The sequence below is a fragment of the Patella vulgata genome, chromosome 1 (assembly GCF_932274485.2).
Source record: "Patella vulgata chromosome 1, xgPatVulg1.2, whole genome shotgun sequence".
Taxonomy (NCBI): domain Eukaryota; kingdom Metazoa; phylum Mollusca; class Gastropoda; family Patellidae; genus Patella; species Patella vulgata.
This window is the reverse complement of record NC_065879.2, coordinates 52,906,924-52,932,306: the sequence shown is the minus strand read 5'-3', so window position 1 is coordinate 52,932,306 and position 25,383 is coordinate 52,906,924. Positions and strand designations below refer to the sequence as shown.

Here is a 25,383-nt window from a genome sequence, read left to right as displayed (position 1 = left end):
AACATTGGGGAGCTGTTGTTTTCAATTTGTCAATCCAGAACTGTTCTCTTGTTAGCCTAAACGTTTTAATTTCTTCTGTAGTTTCAAAGTGGCTCTTGGTCTTTTCTATTGGCGTGACAATGAGATCAGAAATGTCATGATTTGGTTGGTTGAAATGAATTGAGACCGGTTTCTCTTTTTTGGTGACTATGTCTGATCGGTAACCGTAAATTCTTTCCCTACGTGCATTTTGAGTCTCCCCTACGTATTGCTTGTCACATTGTCTGCATGAAATTAGATAATTTATATTTGAACTAATGCATGAGAGTTGGTCTAATATTGGGAATTTTATGCCAGATGTTTTGTTATGGAAATGGTCGGATATGTTTAAGATTTTGCATGTTTGACATCTTGGATGGCCACAAGTTTTGGTTGTAACTGCTGATTGCATATTATTTGTTTCTTTGGCGGCAAGTTCAACTAGAGTGTTGTTTTTAATACGACGTAGATAGCGTTTGGAGTATCCCCTAGTTTGCTAAATACCAGCGGACATGCTGACTCAAAGTCGGTCTTCTGAGTACATATCCTATGAAAACGGAGAATCTGTGATTTTATGATCCCAGAGAAGGTATGTTTGGGGTGAAAGGAGCTCTTGAATAATAATTGATGTGTATCGGTTTCTTTGAAAAATACTTTAGTTTCCAGTTGACCGGTCTTTTTGGTGTTGCTACTTTTAAAGACGGTGGTGTCAAGAAAATCTACGCTGTTATGACTTATATTTGCGGTTAATTTGACAGATGGATGCTGATCGTTCAGAATGTTGAAAAACGTCCAAAATTCGTCTAGTGTGTACGTCCAGACTATGAAAACGTCATCTAGAAAGCGTCCATAGAAATCCGGTTTTAATGGGCAGAGCGACAGAACTTCCCTTTCCCACTCTGCCATGAAGAGTTTTGCATAACTCTGGGCTAATCGTTTTCCCATCGCAGTTCCGGAAGACTGGAGGTATACTTGGTCGTCGAAAACGAAGTCATTCCTCCTCAGACAAATGTCGAGTAGTTTGAGGATTTCTTCGTCCGGCCTGGGTGTTGGCATGCTAGGGGTAATAAGAAATGGTCTATATATTGTGATACGTTGTATGATTCGCTGCCACAGTCTGATATTATTGGGCGCCCCTTGGGTAATTTATTAGGTATAAACCATTCTGTTTCTGGATTTTTATGTATTTTTGTTCTTATGTATTCCTTTTCTTGCAATTCATGTAAGATGTTGTTAATTAAAGTTGCGGTGTCCTTAAAGATGGGTTGGTCTAATTTAGTGTAATGTGTAGGATTACTTAATTGTTTTTCTGCCTCTGAGATATAGTCTGCGCGAGTCATTATGACACAACACGAGCCTTTGTCGCTTTTCTTAATTATTATGTTTTTGTCTTTTTTGAGGGCGTTTAATGCTGTTTTAGTTGCTCGGTTGAGATTTGGTTTTTGTGATTGTGGTTGAAGGGATGATATTTCTGTGTTCATTTCGTCGAAAGATTTTAGGATGTCTGGTGATAATGACTTTTTAGGTGGTTTCCATGTGGATTTTTCTGTGAATAATTTTTTACCTCTGCCGGGTTTGTTCCTGAAAAAATACGTCAACGAAAGTGTTCTTTGGAATTGATCGGTTGCCTGGGTGATGGGGTCTATGGATGTTATTGTGGGGGTTGGGATGAATTTAAGGCCTTTATCAAGAATGTTCATTTCTAGGGGGCTGAGAAATCTGTTGCTCAAATTGACAACTGTCTGTCCTAAAGACGACTTCTCATTCCTTTTCCCTAATCCTCGTTTAAATTCCTCATCCAGCAGTTGATGATCTCTCTGGCCGTGTCTGGGCTCCCGCGGATGGCGTCGTTACCTTTCAGTTCTATTTTGCCCTTGAACAGTAGGCGATGGAACTCTGTCTTCACACTATCCTGAAGTCGCTTGCCGTAGGACTTCTTGGCCCATGCTAGGGCGTGGCTAGAGTACTCTTGTACAGCATCTTTGGTAAAGTGACGTGACTTCCAGTACTCCGGTTTCTCCGCTAGCATGGCTCGGTAGTGTGTAGACAGGGATGAGGCGACGTCCTAGGCCCATTTAGTGTGTTTTCCGGTATTTGGTGTTTTTCCGGTGTTTTCCAGTATTCAGTATAACATGGTGTTTTCCGGTAGTTTTCCGGTGTTTTCGGGGTTTTCCGGTATATAGTATAGCCCTAATACGACCATCTTTCAAAACGGCAATACTATATACAGGAAAACACCATTTTATACTGAATACCGGAAAACACCGGAAAAACACTAAATACCGGAAAACACACTAAATACCCTAAATAGACTACCACCCTAAATAGGTAACCGGGAGCCTGGTCCTCTGTGTGCCTGGTTTAGGTTTAAGAATTTGGGGGAGAGGTTAAGTCTCCACATAAGCACTGACCTAGGATGATGAAAAATTAGTTCGTGATATTTCCTAGTTTTATTAAAAATACATATTATACATTAGATTTATATACAAAGGCGATTATACTGTTTTTTGGTGTTGGTGGCGCTGATGGTCTTCCTTGGATGGCGCTTCTGGTATTCTGGTATTATTGTTTCTGAAGAAAAAAGAAAATAAATTTGAGGCTCTCTGGAGAGAGCCACATTAGTGTGTTTCCTACTACGGATTGGATTTTCTAAAAAATCGTGTTTGTTCCACATCACCGGGTTAGGGCTAGGGATTCTTATATCTAGTTGATTTTTATTTACTAACGGTTAGGGATAGGATTTGATATATGGTTTGTTTTGGGTTAGGGTGGAGACTGGTCTTATTTGAACTAATTTACTGTGCACTAAGATGTCGTTCAGATTTTTATTTTTAGAATATGCAATTATAAGTTTCGGTGTGAAAATTTTCTGGTGATTTTCTTGGAGATCAGTATAGTGTTTTCTGGTGATTTTGGATGCACTTGCTGCTGTTGCGCTAAATGGAACTACAAAAGGGACTATTGCGCTAGCCGTATGAATATTCAAACCTAGGGGGGGGGCTGTTGTTTTCAATTTGTCAATCCAGAATTTTTCTCTTGCTAGCCTAAACGTTTTAATTTCTTCTGTAGTTTCAAAGTCGCTATTGGTCTTTTCTATTGGCGAGACAATGAGATCAGAAATGTCATGATCTGGTTGGTTGAAATGAATTGAGACCGGTTTGTCTTTTTTGGTGACTATGTTTGATCGGTGACCGTTAATTCTTTCCCTAAGTGCATTTTGAGTCTCCCCTACGTATTGCTTGTCACATTGTCTGCATGAAATTAGATAAATTATGTTTGAACTACTGCATGAAAGTTGGTCTAATATTGGGAATTGCGTGCCAGATGTTTTGTTATGGAAATGGTCGGATATGTTTAAGATTTTGCATGTTTGACATCTTGGATGGCCACAAGTTTTGGTTTTAACTGCTGATTGCATATTATTTGTTTCTTTGGCGGCAAGTTCAACTAGAGTGTTGTTTTTATACGTCGTAGATAGCGGGTTCCTAAGAAATGCTTTCCTAACTGCTTCAATACCTGTGTTATTATCAATGTTCGTGTACATGCTCTGTACGTCGATGGATATTAAAATGGTGTGTTCGGGGACTTTGAACTGTTTGATTTTGTGAATGAAATCGTTAGTGTCTTTAAGGTAGGATGGGTGTTGGCATGCTAGGGGTAATAAGAAATGGTCTATATATTGTGATACGTTGTATGATTCGCTGCCACAGTCTGATATTATTGGGCGGCCCTTGGGTAATTTATTAGGTATAAACCATTCTGTTTCTGGATTTTTATGTATTTAGCAGATAGATAATCATATTGTTTTGCTGTTATGTATTCCTTATCCTGCAATTCATGTAAGATGTTGTTTATTAAAGTTGCGGTGTCCTTAAAGATGGGTTGGTCTAATTTAGTGTAATGTATAGGATTACTTAATTGTTTTTCTGCTTCTGAGATATAGTCTGCGCGATTCATTATGATACAACATGAGCCTTTGTCGCTTTTCTTAATTATTATGTTTTTGTCCTTTATAAGGCTGTTTAATGCTGTTTTAGTTGCTCGGTTGAGATTTGGTTTTTGTGATTGTGGTTGAAGGGATGATAGTTCTATATTCATTTCGTCGGAAGGTTTTAGGATGGCTGGTGATAATGACTTTTTAGGTGGTTTCCATGTAGATTTTGCTGTGAATAATTTTTTATCTCTGCCGGGTTTGTTCCTAAAAAAATAAGCCAACGAAATTGTTCTTTGGAAGCGATCGGTTGCCTGGGTGATGGGGTCTATGGATGTTATTGTGGGGGTTGGGATGAATTTAAGGCCTTTATCAAGAATGTTCATTTGTAGGGGGTTGAGAAGTCTGTCGCTCAAATTGACAACTGTCTGTCCTAAAGACGGCTTCTCATTCATTTTCCCTAATCCTAGTTTAAATTTCTCATCCAGCAGTTGATGATCTCTCTGGCCGTGTCTGGGCTCCAGTGGATGTCGTCGTTACCTCTCAGTTCTATTTTGCCCTTGAAGGTTGGTAATGTGGTGGCGTTTGGTGAAGGTGCAGTGGAGATCAGTTGGTTGTAGCTGGTGATGATTTGGTAGGCGATCGGATTTTCTTGTCGGAGTCGGGAAGAAGTGGGGATCTGTGTGGCGAAGAGCTTGGTTGTTGGTAAAGCTGCTCTGGTCACCTTGAGTAGATCTAGAATCTACTTTCCTCCCTGTTGTTGAGCCCGACGTGTATCACTAATTCCTCTGGTGCAGGACCCATGTAGTTCTGGAGGAACAGTTTGATGTGGCTGATCTTGGCTCCAGAATAGCTATGGATCTCCCAGTCCCCGAGGAAGTATGCAATCCTAGCCAGGTTAGAGGTGGTAGGTACCATAAATCCTTCTCGTCTTTACGTTTGTAGCTGTGAGGTCTCTTTAGGGATAGGTTGAGTGATCGCCTACATCTGGTGGAAGATCTGGTGGCGATTCTAGGGTTAGGAATGATGGGCGATCTAGGGGACAGACAGTCGAGAAGCGCATTTAGTGGCGATATAGATCCCGAGGAAGTAGGTGAGCCAGACACATCCCGGGGGGGACTGGTTGAAGTCGCTTGCCGTAGGACTTCTTGGCCCATGCTAGGGCGTGGCTAGAATACTCTTGTACAGCATCATTGGCAAAGTGACGTGACTTCAAGTACTCCAGTTTCTCCGCTAGCATGGCTCGGTAGTGTGTCGACAGGAATGAGGCGACGCCCTTGGCCCATTCCAAGTTCAATGTTTCAATGGTAGTGGCTATGGTAGTTGTCTTCATGGCCGGCTTCACGAACTTATTCAGGTCTTGGATCTTCCAAGTGAAACTTCTGGTTGGTGTTCCATTCTCCTGACTCTCCATAATGGTCAAGTGGTGGAGGCATTGGAGGACCTGAAAGAAGGCTTTCACGACACCTGCATTTTCTGGGGGTGGTTGGCGCTGGTTTGGTTGTCGACCTGGTTGGCGCTGGTTTGGTTGTCGACTTGGTTGGTGCTGGTTTGGTTGTCGACTTGGTTGGTGCTGGTAGCGGAATCCAGGTGGTGGTTGGTGGAAGCCTGGTGGTTGAATCCTGGTGGTGGTTGGAGTCTGCTTCGTAGCTGTGGACATTCCATTGGTAGTTGAGTGTGCGTGGGAAGGAGTAGGCGTCTGGTGCGGGGCCTATCCATGTTCCAGAAGTGGAGGGGTGGGGAAAAACTGCTTGTGTGGACGTTGTGCAAATGGGACAAGATAAGAAAGCTGTAAAGTCGAGATACAGTAGAGATTGAAGAGAAGAGGTGGGGGGGGGGGAAATAAAATGTATATATATATATATATATAGACTGTTGTGCAGTATTTGTTCACTGTGGTATTTGTTGTACGAAATGGAAAATGCGAGATAAAAAGTAAATTAGCAGAGAGACAAGGTTAGATATTCGACGTATGTGAGTAGATTGATGGAAGAGCTCGTGCTCAAGCGTGTACTGATTACACAATAAGACTGGTAACGTGACGGAATGCAACTAGAAATATAACCCGTATGAAACAAAAGGGAAATCGTCTGAACTTTGAGGTTTATTAATTACACAGTATAGTATATTGTGTAATGTCAATTGTTCAATTTAAAACTATTAACACATATAGAAATAAAAATACATAAAAATATAAAGAGAGAAAAAAATCTTACATATAATATAGATGGGTCGTTCCTCGACTATATCGCGATGCACATTTCGGAGTGGTATCCTTTATCAAGCGATGATAGTCTAACTTAATTGAAACTTTCCGGCCTATTTGTACCCATCAAGAAGACATAAGCCAATCAAAATTAATTTGGGCAAGCCCTGATTCTAATTAAACACATGAGTGATATCTTTGTGAGTTTTTGAGCGGATGATTAAGTACCGGCTTTAATTGAAGTGATGAGTAGATTGAACAGATTTAGATGCGTATTCAGTATGACAGGTAAAAAGATAAGGAATGTTTTAATTTTGAATTTCTGCCGTGTTTGCATTGGTGATTGGTCGATCAGTGGAGTGATTACCGTGAAAGGATTTTGAATAATGGAAATTAATGATTTAAATAGGGAATTAAACGGGTTTTTTGAGTTATTGATGGAACAAATAGGCCCGTCTGTTTGGGAGAATCAGTTAAGGCGAGGAAATATTAAGTATGGACATAAATATAGAAATTGAGTTTAAATTTTATGATGCAATTCTAGTCGATGGACTCTTACTAAAGTTGTTAATATTTGTTTCATTGGCATTTAGTAATTGAACTAGAGTATACATGTCACAATTCTATGGAATACAATTACTGCTTTTTACTGAGCGACGTTTCGACTAGGCTTCTCTAGTCATTATCAAGCTATGATAAAAAATGAAAATATGACAGGACAATATATACATGTACACAACAATGCTTAGTTAATGCTGACAAACCAGGGATCTAACTTAATGAGGTGTACCTAATGGTAATCTGATTAAATTCAACGCTAATAAGTAATAATACCAATTAACCTAAAAAATTGACTAATTGATTAATGGATAAGTTGTTGTGGAGTATACACAATGATTAGTGGGTTTTAATAATACAAACGTTGAAAGAAAATGAAAATTGATGAAATGTTATCAACGACCCCTTTCACTGTAATAATAAAAGAATTGATTGTTGTGGAGTATTTACAACGATTTGATGAGGTTTCGATAATGACAACATCCCAAGAAGATGAGATTTGATTGGTGTGATGACAAAAATAATTGATATGTGCATGTTGATGCGAGTGATTCTACTGATATACGAAAAACCCTTAGAACAATGACTGCACTAATGATCAATAGTCCCCTGAAGGCTGACTTCATGCATGGCTTCATGCAATCGGCGCGCTCTCTTGTTGCTTATATTCTTGCATATTGGTTTTACCTTGGACCATTGGACTCTGTGACGAGGGTTGGAGTTCAAATGTTCAGCTACAGCTGAGTTGTTGGTTGCTGCTTTCGACTTGTGGTCATCTATCCTTTTATTTAATGGTCGCTTTGTCTCCCCGATGTATGCAATCTCACAATTGCATACCATTTGATAAACACATCCCTTTGGTTGTGGTGGTTGTGTAGGATTTTGTTTACCATTGGCTCTTAATATATCTTTAGTGCTGTAGCTTTTTGTGAAAGTTACATCTATTTCTGGTTGTTGCATTAGTAGCCGTTTGATTTGGTAGGAGACTTTGCCGTTGAAAGGAAGGAAGATTCTGACTGGGGCAGTCGTGGTTTTGGGTTTAGCTGCACTCGCCGACAGGGTCTTGTTGATGGTGTTTGTCACAAACTTCCCTGGATAGCCGTTGAAATTTGTGAAGACATGTTTGAGATGATCAATTTCCTTGGAGAGGCTCTCAGGATCACATATCTTTTTCGCACGGTTCACCAGAGTTGAAATTGTGGCCGATTTGACGCTATTCGGGTGATTAGATTTGAAGTGAATGTATTGGTCGGTGTGGGTTGGTTTCCTATAGACACCGGTAGGGATCGAGTTGTTGGTTTTAGATACACAAACATCGAGGAAGGGTAGTTGGTTATCATTTTTGGTTTCCATTGTGAATTTTATACGTGGGTGTTGCCTGTTGAGGTGTTGTAACAGTGTTTCTGGATCATCTTGTTGATTGATAATAACAAAGGTATCATCCACTTGCCTAAAGAAGCATGTTGGGATGTTGTCATTATCGAAACCTCATCATATCCACAACAATCTATTCTTTTATTATTACAGTGAAAGGGGTCGTTGATAACATTTCATCAATTTTTATTCTCTTTCAACGTTTGTATTATTAAAACCCACTATAATCATTGTGTATACTCCACAACAACTTATCCATTAATCAATTAGTCAATTTTTAGGTTAATTGGTATTATTACTTATTAGCGTTTAATTTAATCAGATTACCATTAGGTACACCTCATTAAGTTAGATCCCTGGTTTGTCAGCATTAACTAAGCATTGTTGTGTACATGTATATATTGTCCTGTCATATTTTCATTTTTTATCATAGCTTGATAATGACTAGAGAAGCCTAGTCGAAACGTCGCTCAGTAAAAAGCAGTAATTGTATTCCATAGAATTGTGACCTGTATATTGTTAATATTTATATACATTGCTTTAGGAGACTATTTAAATGGCACATATAACATAAAAGGTAATATAATATCAAGAAGAACATGCGTCATAGGCTAACAAATATTATACATATAAAAATATAAGGCATAAATTATGAAATAATAAGAGTAATAGAATTTGTAAAGAACAAAATTATATATACAGGCGTGATTTGACTATCTCTATAAGGGAAATATCTCGAACCAGGTTTACATCAGCCTGGCGAGTGTTAGGTTTAAGAACTTGGGGGAGAGGTTAAGTCTCCACATAAGCACTGACCTAGGATGATGAAAAATTAGTTCGTGATATTTCCTAGTTTTATTAAAAATACATACAATACATTAGATTTATATACAAAGGCGATTTCACTGTTTTTTGGTGCTGGTGGTGCTGATGGTCTTCCTTGGATGGCGCTTCTGGTATTCTGGTATTATTGTTTCTGAAGAAAAAAGAAAATAAATTTGAGGCTCTCGGGAGAGAGCCACATTAGTGTGTTTCCTACTACGGATTGGATTTTCTAAAAAATCGTGTTTGTTCCACCTCACCGGGTTAGGGCTAGGGATTCTTATATCTAGTTGATTTTTATTTACTAACGGTTAGGGATAGGATTTGATATATGGTTTGTTTTGGGTTAGGGTGGAGACTGGTCTTATGTTGGTGGCCCTGATGGTCTTTCTTGCATGGTACTTCTGGTATTCTGGTATTTTTGTTTCTGAAGAAGAAAAAAGATTAAATTTGAGGCCGTCGGGGGAGAGACACTTTGGTGTGTTTCCTACTACGGATTGGATTTTTTTAAAAAAATCGTGTTTGTTCTACATCACCGGGTTAGGGCTAGGGATTCTTATATCTAGTTGATTTTTATTTACTAACGGTTAGGGATAGGATTTGATATATGGTTTGTTTTGGGTTAGGGTGGAGACTGGTCTTATTTAATCTAATTAACTGTGCACTAGGATGTCGTTCAGATTTTTATTTTTAGAATATGCAATTATAAGTTTCTGTGTGAATATTATCGGGTGATTTTCTTGGAGATCAGTATAGTGTTTTCTGATGATTTTGGATGCACTTGCTTCTTTTGCGCTAAATGGAACTACAAAAGGGACTATTGCGCTAGCCGTATGAATATTCAAACCTAGGGGGGATGTTGTTTTCAATTTGTCAATCCAGATTTTTTCTCTTGTTAGCCTAAACGTTTTAATTTCTTCTGTAGTTTCAAAGTCGCTCTTGGTCTTTTCTATGCAGGCGGAAAATAGAAAGAAAAACAAAGTTCACACAGCTAGATTTGTGATAAATCATTCCAGAAATTTCAATTTTAGCTAAAACTATGAGTAACAAAACGATACGATATGTAAAACATATAACCAAACCAATATCAATATTAATGTATCATATTGTGTCATCTTCATCATCTTCGTCTTCGTCTTCATCATCCGTATCCTCTGTTCCAATCTCAAATGAGACGGAATTGCAGCATCTGTCTGAATTTGAACAAGAACAAAAATCAGAACATGATAAATCTGACTTTTTACAGCAAAAACGACCGCTTTGACATAGCATCTCAAATTGACACCCGCATTTTACAACTTTTATCCGGAAATCCGGTACCATCTTAATACCATCTAGTACCATTCTAGGCACTAGTGATTTTTGGGGGCTGGAAGAGTTGTCACTCCAGCCGTAGTCTAGTGGATCGGTTTCCAGGGCTGAAAACCATACTTTTAATTGAAGATAGGCTCGTTTCGAGTTCATCTCTACAACTTCGTCTATTGGAGGTAATCTCTCAAGTTTAGGAGCCACTAAATTTGAGAGATTACCTCCAATAGACGAAGCTGTAGAGTTACCTATTAAAGGTATTTTCCGGTATTTAGTGTGTTTTCCGGTATTTAGTGTTTTTCCGGTGTTTTCCGGTATTCAGTATAACATGGTGTTTTCCGGTAGTTTCCCGGTGTTTTCCAGTTGTTTTCCGGTTGATTTCCGGTGTTTTCCGGTATATAGTATAGCCCCGCATTCGGTGGAATTTATTTTGCAAAAATAGGTTGCTGTATTCTCGCAACAGGTCGATTGTGAGCTTTGCGACTTCTGTTGATCCTATGCAATCTTATTGGGAATTTTATCGTTTCATTTCTGTTTCTTCTTCCGCAAAATCTTAAATTCGCGTGTTCACATCAAATTGTGATGTCGGTTCCGAAAGCACAAAAGTACTGCTATATTTTGGAATAGCTTCTAGATGTTGTTAATATAACAGACAGGAAAGCGTGTTTATATGGCCGTTTTATTTTTTTAAACATAAAACGTCCATATAAACACTCTTTCCTGTCTGTTAATACTTAACGGGGGTTGGGTGGCCAAATAGTGAACACGTGCGCGCTGTATCATTAGGTCTGTCATTAAGTCAACTGGCTTGTTTTCGATTTCCCACAGCTAAAGACACCTACGCGCAAGCTGGTCTCCTAAAGGTGGAAACATATATTCCATAGAACAATGAGTGATAAAGTATATAATTCATTGGTTTCATTATTTACAAAAATAATTTTTTTTCTTAACAAATTTTTGTCTAAAGTGTGATAACGTGTATATTTGTAAGTACTATTTTTTGCGCATTAGCGCGACTCGATTTAATCTACTGTACCGCTGCAATTTTTATAATATAGTGATTTATTTTGATTTTTCAATGGCTTGCTTTTAAGTTTATCCGAAATTTTGGAACGAATCGATAAATTAAAAAAATCGATTTTTTTGGTGAAGTTATGGAAAATATCCTTTTGCCTTCAATTCAACAAAATAAAATGTCCGAAATCCCATGACTTTTTGGCCTTTTCAACCAGTCTTCAAACATCGATCATTATAAATATTCAATCGTTTTTTTCGGGAATTGAAATAGCTTTAAATTGAGAGTATGGATAAAATAGGATCACTGTAAAAAATTTATGTGAATGCAGCTGGTTCATTCTTTATGTGCATTGGGTTGAATTTAGTTTGCAAAAACAGGTTGCTGTATTCACGCACTGAATTAGCACCGGGTCGATCATGTGAAAATTAATCGGAAATTTTATCATTCGAACATTTCTGTTTCATGGTGCCCAAAATCTCGAATTCGGGTGTACACATCAAAGTGTGATGTAGGTTCCAAAAGCAGAAACATACTGGTATATTTTAGAATAGTTTCTAGTTTTGTTACTATAATGGACAGGAAAACGTGTTTATATGGACATTTTATGTTTAATACTTAAATTTTTGTCCTGCTATAATCTAATGGGGGCCTTAATGCGTATTTTTTTTATACAGCTGGTCTCCTTAAGCCGGAAACCTATATTCCACAGAGCAATGAGTGATGAAGTACATAATTCATGAGTTTCATTATTAAAAAGATAATGTTTTTTTGTAACAAATTTCGGCTCAAGTGGGATGACGTGTATATTTGTAAGTACTAGTATTTGCGCATTTTGGGGACCCGATTCAATCTTCTATACCGCTGCAATTATTACAATATAGCGATTTTGTTTTAGTTTTCAGTTTATCGTGGTTTTCAGCTCGAAATTTCGGAAAAAAATCATGTTTTTCGTAACAAATTTCGGCTGAAGTGTTATGACGTGTATATTAAATGTCTAAAGTGTTATGACGTGAATATTTGTAAGTAATATTTTTAGCGCATTAGGGAGACCCGATTTAATGTACTGTATCCCTGAAATTTTTACAATATAGTGATTTTTTTAAATTTCAATGGGTTGCTCTTAAGGTTATCTCGGTTTTCAGCCCGAAATTTCTGAAAAATCGATATATGAAAAAAATCGATTTTTCTGCCCGATGACTATTGATCTCGCACTTCGCCGTGTAAATTGCAAGAAGCTTTGATGACGTTGGTTCGATATGACGTCATTTTGGTGAAGTTGTCGAAAATATCCTTTAGCTTTATAAAATTCCCGAAATCCCATTACTTTTTGGTATATTTCAACGTGTGACAGTTTATCAGTGTAATATATGTGCTTTATCACTTTTCTGTGAATGCAACTGGTTCAGTCTTTATGCGCATTCGGTGGAATTTATTTTGCAAAAATAAAATGCCTGAAATCCCATTACTTTTTGGTATTTTTCAACGTGCGACAGTTCATCAATGTAATAAATGTGCTTGATCACTTTTCTGTGAATGCAACTGGTTCAGTCTTTATGCGCATTCGGTGGGGTTTTTTTTGCAAAAACAGGTTGCTGTATTCTCGCAACAGGTTGGTTGTGCGCTTTGCGACTTCTGACGATCCTATGCAATCTAATTGGGAATTTTATCGTTTCATTTCTGTTTCTTCTTCATCAATATCTCAAATTCGATTGTACACATCAAAATGTGATGTCGGTTCCGAAAGCACAAAACTACTGCTATATTTTGGAAAAGTTTCTAGATGTTGTTAATATAACAGACAGGAAGGCGTGTTTATGGACGTTTTATGTTTAATACTTAACGGGGGTTGGGTGGCCAAATAGTGAACAGGTGCGCGCTGTATCATTAGATCTGTCATTTAGTCAACTTGTGTGGTTTCGATTCCACGGTTGTAAGTGACAAGAAGTAGGGTCGCATATCCATCTTCGGAGTTTTTCTCCGGGTACTCCGGTGTCCTCTCACAGCTAAAACAAGTATGCGCAAGATGGTCTCCGTAAGGCGGAAACATATATTCCATATAACAATGAGTGATAAAGTAGATAATTCGTTGGTTTCATTATTTAAAAAAAATAATGTTTTTCGTAACAAATTTCGGCTAAAGTGTGATGACGTGTATATTTGTAAGTTCTATTTTTTGTGCATTAGGGTGACCAATTTTATAATATAATGATCTTTTTTTTCTTCTTATAATTGCTTTTAAGGTTATCTCGGTTTTCAACCCGAAATTTCAGAAAAAAATCGATAAATAAAAAAAATGGATTTTTCTCTCTGTTAAGTTCTGATCTCGCAATTCGCCGAGCAGTTGCTAGAAGCATTAATGACGTTGGGCCGACAAGGCGTCATTTTAGTGAAGTTATGGAAAAATATCCTTTTGCCTTCAATTCAACAAAATAAAATGTCCGAAATCCCATGACTTTTTGGCCTTTCCAACCAGTCTTCAAACATCGATCATTATAAATATTCAATCTGTTTTTCGGGAATTGAAATAGCATTAAATTGAGAGTATGGATAAAATAAGATCACTGTAAAAACTTCTGTGAATGCAGCTAGTTCATTCTTTATGCGCATTGGGTTGAATTTAGTTTTAAAAAACAGGTTGCTGTATTCACACACTGAATTAGCACCGGGTCGATTGTGCGCTTTGCGACTTCTGGCGATCATGTGAAAATTAATCGGAAATTTTATCGTTCAATCATTTCTGTTTCATCTTGCACAAAATCTCGAATTCGGGTATACACATCAAAGTGTGATGTAGGTTCCAAAAGCAGAAAAAATACTGTTATATTTTGGAATAGTTTCTAGTTTTGTTACTATAATGGACAGGAAAACGTGTTTATATGGAAATTTTATGGGTTTTTTTGTATAAACATATTTTATTCAAACAACATGAATAGGATTGGGTAACAGGCAGAGCCTGTGTGAAAACCCTCTCCCTGTATACAGTATAATTTACAATAATAAAGTATTTACATATATACAAGATATTTACAGTACATGTAATTATATTATATGAAAATGGAAAACTTGTAGTATAATATCTATTAAATTAGGAAATTTTAATGAGAATTGAAAATAATAATTTGAGAAAGGTTGAGAAAGGTTAAAAAAACTCATGTAAGGTCTTAAAAATGGTAATATTTTCAGCAACGGAAAGATTATTTGATCCAAATAACAGATGATTGCTATTTCTGTATTTGAGAGGCAAAGTGCTTATCGTTCTGCGGCGTGCATCTGAGTGGTTTGTACATATGAAAAGAAAATGTTCAATATCTTCAAATGGATGACTACAAGTACAAGCTGGATCATCTGATATATGTCTCAAAAACAAGTGGCCTTTAAGATCGCAACATCGGAGTCGGAATTTTGAATGAATAATTTCGTTCGTTTTTTCGCGAACCCAAAAAATAATATATCGGAATGTTTGTGTCATTTTTGGAAAGTTTTTGTTTAAAGTCAGATAGTGATGTTGTTCTACGAACCGAGGTGTCTAACTGGTTCCATTTTCTGATGGAGGACGGTATAAATGTATTAGAAAAGAGATGTGTTCGGGATTTAAATTCCGTAAAATCATTATGGTAATGTTGGAGATTTTTCAAAAAGATTTAAAAGGTATTTAGGAATAATATTATTGAAGACTTTGTACATAAGATGCAATTTGTGACGCTTCCGTCTCTCCATCAAAGGAATAAAACCAGTTTCTCTGTACAGTGTTTCGTGATTGGTTCTTTTAACCGCCCCGCAAATAGTCCTAAGTGCATCAAGTTGAAGGCTTTCTAATTTATTAGCTAGTACATTTGAACAACCGTCCCAAATAACGGCAATACTATATACCGGAAAACACCGTAAAACAACCGGAAAACACCGGAAAACACCATTTTATACTGAATACCGGAAAACACCGGAAAAACACTAAATACCGGAAAACATCCTAAATTCCGGAAAACACCCTAAATAGGTAACCTGGAGCCTGGTCCTCTGTGTGCGGTTTTGGACCAAGTGAACGAGGATGAAGGAAGGTCAAGGTCATTACGATGTTCGTTTTACAAATAGCCCCCCCCCCCCCAAAAAAAAAAAAAAAAAAAAAAAATTCCGATTTTTTTTTCTCCAAACTTTTGTTGATGCCTATTATGTTTTGAATGTTTTAAAAGACGCAATCAGTCTACCTCCATCATTGACCATATTATATTTTGTATTTTAATTTTTGTTTTCAGTAAATTTCAGTGTTTCAGTATGTCAGTAGATTAAAAACTGCCCTCGGAGGGCCCCATTATATGCCGGTTGCGCCGGTCTCCTGATTCTTACCAGTAACGCTGGAATCAGGGTGGTACGAATTAGTGGAAGGCGCGACTAGGCCAACTCCTCCCTAGGTAACAAAAAAATCGCATCATAAAACAGCAAGTATCATCAAAAGCGAGTTAATAAATCTCTGAATAGTTCGAGTTGAAGTTCAAGGTTTAACCGCTATGTGTCCTAATCACAAAGGAAATGGATGCCACGCAATTCTTGGACAGGCTGTAATCTGAAAAGTGTCTATCCTTTCCAAGAGCTATCCATCTCGTTGGAAGGGCTAAACATCTACTTGTTTCTGAGCTTACTTTCATTCAAGGATCAAATATAATCACTTGAATCATAATAATATTCAACATATTCCATCATATTCCGAGGGCCGCACACATGACTTTTTTTACTGGATTACTTTTCGAGCTTTTTTTCCCCAACTTGTTGACCAGTTTTCCTTGAGAAAACCCCAACTTTCGCCCAATTGTCCATGAAAAAAGTACATATTCTATCTTACTACATTGACGGGAAGTGGTAAGCTGGACGTCTGTAAAAAGGGTTGATCGATAAATTTTCAAGGAAGTAATTGTTGTTTTTGTTTGTGAAATAGAGGACTCTAGCCGATGAGGCTACTTTCTCCCAAAACCTCAGGCAACCAATTTGTTTTATGTACTACTATCGTAATAAAACATTACTATGTTATCCACTTCCTGGTGGCTGAAGACTTACACCGAATGCGTATTCGGAAAAAAATGTCCCCGAGAAAATGTTTTTTCCGACAATCGATATTCGAGCTGTCTTCTGTTGCACAAATTATACTGCACTGTGTAAGAACTTGCATCCTTTGATCTGAAGATTCTAGATGGAAAAGTATCATTTTCACTATTTCAAAGTAAACCTGCATTTTCGTATATCATCCCGTAATTTGTGATTAATGACAATGACTTTAGAAATAATATGGCTTGAGGAACGAGAGATCTATGTTCGTCACGTGACTGGACAATTCCACCCCCGTCCCACTCTGACGATGATCCCTCCCGAAGCGGCACACCTTACTCTTCTAAGTTTACCGGTCGCTATTTAGTAACCCGGAGTTTGGTCCTCGTGTTTGGTTTTGGACCAGGTGGGCGCTGATGAAATAAGTTCATTAACATACAAGCGAGCGATCGGCTACGGTCAAAGAAAAATTTCTTTTCAGATTTTTTTTAACAATTTCTTCTCCAAAATTTCTCTCCAAAATAAAATCTAAATTTTTTTCCAGTATTTTTCTCTGTAAAATTATTTTCTACGGAATGTTTTTTTGTAAAACAAATTTTTCGGAAAAATTCCTTTTTTTTTTGTGACAGAAATTTTTCTTCGTCAAAACAATTTTGGAGAAAAAAAAATCGGAATTTTCAGATTTTTTTTAAATAATTTCTTCTCCAAAATTTCTCTCAAAAACAAATTCTAAATTTTTTTCCAGTATTTTTCTCTGTAAAATTATTTTCTACGGAATGTTTTTTTGTAAAACCAATTTTTCAGAAAAATTCATATTTTTTTTTTTTTTATGACAGAAAATTTTTTAGTCAAAATTTTTTGGGGGGGTGTTGGGTGGGGTGGGGGTGCTATTTGTAAAACGAACATCGTTATAACCTTGACCTTTCTTCATCGGCGATCACTTGGTCCAAAACCGCACACAGCGGACCAGGCTCCGGGTTACCTACTTAGGGTGTTTTCCAGTATTTAGGATGTTTTCCGGTATTTAGTGTTTTTCCGGTGTTTTCTGGTATTCAGTATAACATGGTCGGCAATACTATATACCGGAAAACACAGGCGCGCTCTCTAAAAAAAATCTCGGGCACAGTTTACTCTTCTAAGTTTTCCGGTAGCTATTTAGTAATACGGAGTTTGGTCCTCGTGTGTGGTTTTGGACCAGGTGAGCGCTGATGAAATAAGTTCATTAACATACAAGCGAGCGATCGCCTACGATCAAAGAAAAATTTCTTTTCAGATTTTTTTTAAGAATTTCTTCTCCCAAATTTCTCTCAATTTTGGAGAAAAAAAAATCGGAATTTTCAGATTTTTTTAAAATAATTTCTTCTCCAAAATTTCTCTCAAAAACAAATTCTAAATTTTTTTCCAGTATTTTTCTCTGTAAAATTATTTCCTACGGAATGTTTTTTTTGTAAAACCAATTTTTCGGAAAAATTCGATTTTTTTGGGAGGGGGTGGACAGAAAATTTTTTTCTTCAAAAAAATTTGGGAGAAAAAAAATTCGGATTTTTTTTTTTTGGGGGGGGGGGCTATTTGTAAAACGAACATGACCTTGACCTTCCTTCATCGGCGCTCACTTGGTCCAAAACCGCACACAGAGGACCAGGCTCCGGGTTACCTATTTAGGGTGTTTTCCGGTATTTAGGATGTTTTCCGGTATTTAGTGTTTTTCCGGTGTTTTCCGGTATTCAGTATAAAATGGTGTTTTCCGGTTGTTTTTCCGGTGTTTTTCCGGTTGTTTTCCGGTGTTTTCCTGTGTTTTCCGGTATAAAGTATTGCCGGTAGAATGTCACTTCATGAGAATGTAAAATAGATTGGTAGAATGTCACTTCATTGGCATGTATCAAGGATTGGTAGAACGCCTCTTCCATGACGTGTATCAAAGACTGCTAGAACACCACTGTTAAATTATAAAATCTTATTATACACTAAATAAGTATTAAAAAACGTAATTTCTTGTTTGTATATTTTTCAGTATAATGCTGATTGTGGTATTTATGTTGATAACTTTAGGTTTGACAGTTTCCAATTATCCAGTAAAAGGTAAGCTGTAATTTAACGTTTGAGTGAAGTTCCTCAAGCTTTAATCAAAAATAAAACCCGCAGAAACAAATCACCAGCGTATTGGTTGCAAAAGACAGTTTAAATGCTTATAAATTGTGGCGAAAGAAAACCGGAAATGGATGATAACGTTGTATAATCATTTTGCATGGTATCCTGTAGGTAGTTCTGTTTTTCATTTGGGACATTGTGTTTGGTTTCGTGAAGGTGGCAGAGAATGCTTACGACTCCAGAAAGTATGTTACTATGTCCCACTAGTTTCATCTGGGTGCGGTTGGGATGGAGGCAATAGGTATGGGGTCATATAATAGCTAACACTTAAAATCTTGCTATGACGTCATCTTTTATGTAGTTAATCCATTATGTGGTATGTATGAGTGATCGTTAATATCGCTCACTAACTGTCCTCTATTAAAACAAACACTATCCATTATGTTATAGTTTTTAGGCCAGTGTCTGTTAATAATGGACACTTTTTGTTAATAATGTACATTTTGTATTAGCAAGAAGAGTAAACGAACAACAACCGGAAAACACCGGAAAACAACCGAAAAACACCATTTTATACTGAATACCTGAAAACACCGGAAAAACACTTAATACCGGAAAACACACTAAATATCGGAAAATACCCTAAATAGGTAACCCGGAGACTGGCACCCTAAATAGGTAACCGGGAGCCTGGTCCTCTGTGTGCCTTGGTTAGGGTTAGTGTTAGTTTCCGGTTTATAGTATATCCCTTCTCCGAGTTACCTATTTAGGGTTGTTTCCGGTATTTAGTGTGTTTTCCGGTATTTAGTGTTTTTCCGGTGTTTTCCGGTATTCAGTATAACATGGTGTTTTCCGGTAGTTTTACCATTTTATACTGAATACCGGAAAACACCGGAAAAACACTAAATACTAAAAAACACACTAAATACCGGAAAATACCCTAAATAGGTAACCCGGAGACTAGGGGCTATACTATATACCGGAAAACACCGGAAAACAACCGGAAAAAAGCCGGAAATTTCTGCCGTGTTTGCATTGGTGATTGGTCGATCAGTGGAGTGATTTACGTGAAAGGATTTTGAATAATGGAAATTAATGATTTAAATAGGGAATTAAGCGGTTTTTTTTAGCTATGGATGGAACATATAGGCCCGTCTGCTTGGGAGAATCAGTTAAGGCTAGGAAAAATTAAGTATGGATATAAATATAGAAATTGGTGGCTGATAGTGGCCATCACGACAGTTTTGATGCAATCATACGACACTTTACTCTGTCGTATCATCGTGTTATTTTTGTCGTAACATCGAGATGTCGACTTGTCGGCTTAGTCTCTTTCTACAAGTCACAAAAATACAGCTGTACTCATTACATCATACAGTAAGCAGATTAGAAAAATTTAGACTCGTGCAAAAGAGATAATAGGAAAACGTTTTCTCAAAATAATGAAACATTCTGCGTCCAAAAGTGAATTATATTTGGTATTATATATTCAAAAAATCTAGAATTACAATAACAGTACCAAAGTAAGTTAGCTATGTTAATTCCTTGAATAAGAAGTGGTGTCGGGGGTATCGAACAAGTAAGCATACATTGCCTCGTGTACGACACCCACTAGTACTTAGAAGGGATTTCAGAATGTTGACTTATAAAACGTCCCCCCAGCCCACCCCCCAAAAAAAACAGACCTATAAAAATATATTTTCTAAAACTCTTTTTTATTTTAAATTACATAGTTTTAACATGTGCCAGGTGTTTAGCGAAGTCTTGTAGATTGAGACTATAGCGCATGTGCAGTTTTAAACTTCCGAGACGACAAGTCGCGAGTCGATGATACGACAGTTTGGCTTTTTGTCGTGCCGTTGTATCATCGACTTGTCGTGGCGATGATACGACAGCACGACAAAATAAGGTCGATGATACGACAAAATCAGGCGATCTTACGACAGTCATATTGAAACGTGTTTTTTGTTTGTTTTTTTTTAAATCCCTTTTCTTCGATCGACTGCATCCCTTGATTTCAAGTTAAATGATGGTCCATTAGAAGGAACATATTGAGAAAATGTACGTTATCATTGATACGGATTCAAAATGTAATATTTCTCATTCTCTGTTGTTTAATCAATTTTAGACAAATTATTTTTTCAGTCGTATCAAAGATCATTGATACCATTTTATTGATTCTGAAATTATTTGTAAAAGCAAAATAAGAGACGTGAAGGAGGGGGGCGTATGGGACTTTAGAGTGTGTTCATAGCTGAAGGCAATACTGGGCCCATTTTAATCATCTAGGCCCCGATCCCATTAGTGATGCCAAACGGGTGAATATGCGATAAGGTCAATAACAGCTGCGAATCGTTTTCTTCACCTCATAAAAAACCCTCCCCTGCACTTATTGGGGTGGCGTGCTACACCAATGCGGTGATTTTAAAGAATGTGGCCTGATTTGAGGCTTTCTATAATCCTCTTCCCACCCTGTAATAAAATATATTGGAAATCTTCTGAAATCGCTTCTAAACTATCGCTTCAGTAATCTATAAGTATTGCTAGTGTGTCATACACCAGGCTTGTTCGATACCTACCGACACCACTTCTTATTCAAGGAATCAACATAGCTGACTCACTTTTGTCCTGCTATTGTAATTCTAGATTTTGTGAATATAATACCAAATATAATTAAATTTTGGGCGCAAAATGTTTCATTATTTTGAGAAAACTAATAATTAATCAACGTTTTCCTATTATCTCTTTTGTACGAGTCTTATTTATATTTATCTAATCTGCTACTTGTATGATGTAATGAGTAAATCTGTATTTTTGTGACTTGTAGAAAGAGACTTACCCCACAAGTCGACATCTCGACGTTACGATAAAAATAACACGATGATAAGACAGAGTAAAGTGTTGTATGACTGCGTCAATACTGTCGTGTTGTCGCGTTATGAAAAGGGCGAGATTTAAAATGGCCACTATCAGCCACCATATGACGGAACCACTACTGTCATATTGAAGATGGGCTGTATGAGCGAAATTTTACCTGGACAGCGGCACTATGACCTACCCTTATATCGAATTACAACTACCAGGGGGTCTTTTACGTGCCAGACCCTCTGTACAGCACAACTGACAAGAGGGCACCACGCCGGAAATCTGGATGAACTTTCTCGGCCAATGTTTTCTCAAAATAATGAAACATTTTGTGCCCAACATTTTGGTATTATATTTTAAAAAATCTTGAATTACAATAGCAGGACCAAAGTAAGTTAACTATGTTAATTCCTTGAATTCGGGCGGTATCGAACACGTTAGTATACACTGCCTCGTGTACGACACCCACCAATACTTAAAGATGACTAGAGCGATAGTTTAGATTTCAGAAGATTTCACATTTGTTTTATTACAGGGTGGGTAGGGGATTGTAGAAAGCCTCAAACCTGGCCACATTCTTCAAAATCACCGCATTAGTGTAGCACGCCACTCCAATAGTTACAGGAGAAGTTTTTTTATGAGGTACAGAAAACGATTCGCAGCTGTTATTGACCTTATAGCATATTCATCCGATTGACATCACTAATGGGATTGAGGTCTAGATGATTAAAAATAGGCCCAGTATTGCCTTCAGCTATGAACACACTCTAAAAGTCCCATACGCCCCCCCCCCCCCCCTACGTCTCTTATTTTGTTTTACAAATAATTTCAGAATCAATAAAATGGTATTAATGATGTTTGATACGACTGAAAAAATAATTTGTCTAAAATTGATTAAACAACAGAGAATGAGAAATATTACATTCTGAATCCGTATCAATGATAACGTACATTTTCTCAATTATGTTCCTTCCAATGGATCATCATTTAACTTGAAATCAAGGGATGCAGTCGATCGAAGAAAAGGGATTTAAAAAAAAAACAACAAAAACCACGTTTCAATATGACTGTCGTAAGATCGCCTGATTTTGTCGTATCATCGACCTTATTTTGTCGTGCTGTCGTATCATCGCCACGACAAGTCGACGATACAACGGCACGACAAAAAGCCAAACTGTCGTATCATCGACTCGCGACTTGTCGTCTCGGAAGTTTAAAACTGCACATGCGCTATAGTCTCAATCTACAAGACTTCGCTAAACACATGGCACATGTTAAAACTATGTAATTTAAAACAAAAAAGAGTTTTAGAAAATATATTTTTATAGGTCTGTTTTTTTGGGGGGTGGGGGGGACGTTTTATCAGTCAACATTGTACCTACAGGCCGCGAATCTAGATGGACTTTATTCAAATATTAGCACAATCATTACTTTTAAAGGGTGTAAATGCATAATCGAACAACTACTGTCATATAAATCCCTTTTTTTTATAAATCCCTTTTCTTTGATCGACTGCATCCCTTGATTTCAAGTTAAATGATGGTCCATGAGAGAGCCACATTAGTGTGTTTCTTACTACGGATTGGATTTTCTAAAAAATCGTGTTTGTTCCACATCACCGGGTTAGGGCTAGGGATTCTTATATCTAATTGATTTTATTTACTAACGGTTAGGGATAGGATTTGATATATGGTTTGTTTTGGGTCAGGGTGGAGACTGGTCTTATTTAATCTAATTTACTGTGCACTAGGATGTAGTTCACATTTTTATTTTTAGAATATGCAATTATAAGTTTCGGTGTGAATATTTTCGGGTGATTTTCTTGGAGATCAGTATAGTGTTTTCTGATGATTTTGGATGCACTTGCTGCTGTTGCGCTAAATGGAACTACAAAAGGAGCTATTGCGCTAGCCGTATGAATATTCAAACCTAGGGGGGGCTGTTGTTTTCAATTTGTCAATCCATAATTTTTCTCTTGTTAGCCTAAACGTTTTAATTTCTTCTGTAGTTGCAAAGTCGCTCTTGGTCTTTTCTATTGGCGTGACAATTAGATCAGAAATATCATGATTTAGTTGGTTGAAATGAATTGAGACAGGTTTGTCTTTTTTGGTGACTATGTCTGATCGGTGACCGTTAATTCTTTCCCTAAGTGCATTTTGAGTCTCCCCTACGTATTGCTAGTCACATTTTCTGCATGAATTTAGATAAATTATGTTCGAACTACTGCATGAAAGTTGGTCTAATATTGGGAATTGTGTGCCAGATGTTTTGTTATGGAAATGGTCGGATATGTTTAAGATTTTGCATGTTTGACATCTTGGATGGCCACAAATTTTGGTTTTAACTGATGATTGTATATTATTTGTTTCTTTGGCGGCAAGCTCAGCTAGAGTGTTGTTTTTTATACGTCGTAGATAGCGTTTGGAGTATCCCCTTTCCCTTAGTGTGCTAAATACCAGCGTACATGCTGACTCAAAGTCGGTCTTCTGAGTACATATCCTATGAAAGCGGAGAATCTGAGATTTTATGATGCCAGAGAAGGTATATTTGGGGTGAAAGGAGCTCTCGAACAATAGTTTGGTTGGCGCTCCTTTGGTAGGCGTTGGTTTGGATGGCGCTTCTTTGCCTAGACGTTGGTTTGGTTGGCGCTCCTTTGGTAGACGTTGGTTTGGTTGGCGCTCCTTTTGGTAGGCCCTGGTTTGGTCGGCGCTGGAATCCCGGTGGTGGTTGGTTGTATCCTGGTGGTGGTTGGTAGAAGCCTGGTGGTGGTTGGAATCTATTTCTTAACTGGGCCAGTCCATTGGTAGATGCGTGGGCGTGGGAAGAAGAAGGGGTCTGGTGCGGGACCTATCCATGTTCCAAAGGTTGGGGAAGGTGTTTGTAATTATGCAAATGGGAGAGACGAGACAATAGAGGGGAACAAAAATTGATGTGTATAGGTTGTGCTCGGACCGGTTCTCTGTAATATATCTGGTGTAGTATGTGAATGTAAGGCCTAAATGCAAGTTAAACTAATATATACTCAGTCCAAGACCGGACTCAACGGGTATTCGTAAATGGCTCTGTGTCATCAGAAATTACTCTTCAATCAGGAGTTCCCCAGGGATCAGTTTTGGGCCCCTTTTTGTTTTTGACTTACATCAATGATGTACAAGATGTACTCCATAATGTGGCTAGATTATTTGCAGACGACACGGCACTTGGGTGTAGCAAACAGTCAGTTTCAGAGATAGAACAGTCCCTAAACTACGATCTGACAAATCTCAACATTTGGGCGAATAATTGGCTTATAAACTTTAATCCAAACAAAACAAAAGCTATTTTATTTAGCTCCAAAAAAACAGAAAATTATCCGAGTCTGATATTCGATAATCAAGCACTTGAAGTGGTTAAATGTCACAAACACTTGGGCATTACCCTTTCAAATGACGCCAAATGGACCATCCATATAGAAACTATTATCTCGTCCACCTCAAAATTATTAAATATTTTGCGTAAACTAAAATTCACCTTTAATAGACAAACTCTAAATAACGTATATTTGATATTCATAAGGCCAAAATTGGAATACGCATGTGAAGTGTGGGATGGGTGTAACGTTTCCAATACCGAAAAACTTGAAAAGGTACAGCTAGAAGCTGCCAGGATTGTGACTGGACTAACTAAAACTTGTTCTCGTGAAGCGCTTTATTTTGAAACCGGATGGAATAAATTGTCAGACAGACGTACACAAAAGCGACTAACCACATTTTTTCAAATTAAAAATCAGAGAAACCCAGCATACTTATATGACATTCTAGAATATTATCAACAAACACCACAAAAATACAATTTAAGAAACATTAGCGAATATAGATATCCTTATTGTAGAACAGCATTACACCAAACTTCGTACTTCCCCACAACAATTCGAGATTGGGAATTATTAGAGGACCCCATAAAGCAATCAACCACTCTTAAATCCTTCAAATATCTATACAAACAAAAATTACGTTCCTTAATACATAAAGCGCCAATCTACTACTGTAAAGGTAATAGACATGAAAATATTATTCACACTAGAGTACGGCATGGGTGTAGTTCGTTGCAAAATGATTTGTATGAAATAAACGTTGTGAATGATCCCACATGTTCTTGTGGCAAATTTATAGAAAATGCCGA

The 25,383-nt window shown here is 37.4% G+C and overlaps 1 protein-coding gene across 5 annotated transcripts in view; it reads left to right on the top strand.

Annotated features, from left to right (window-relative positions):
* Positions 1 to 25,383, top strand: part of LOC126830378 (chordin-like protein 2) — a 424,750-nt gene that overhangs the window by 90,397 nt on the left and 308,970 nt on the right. For all 5 annotated transcript variants that reach the window (XM_050560793.2, XM_050560772.2, XM_050560785.2 and 2 more), the window contains exon 2: positions 18,281 to 18,348. In XM_050560793.2, the coding sequence (XP_050416750.1) occupies positions 18,285 to 18,348 (64 nt within the window). In that variant the 5' untranslated portion in view covers positions 18,281 to 18,284. The remainder of the gene's footprint in view (positions 1 to 18,280; positions 18,349 to 25,383) is intronic.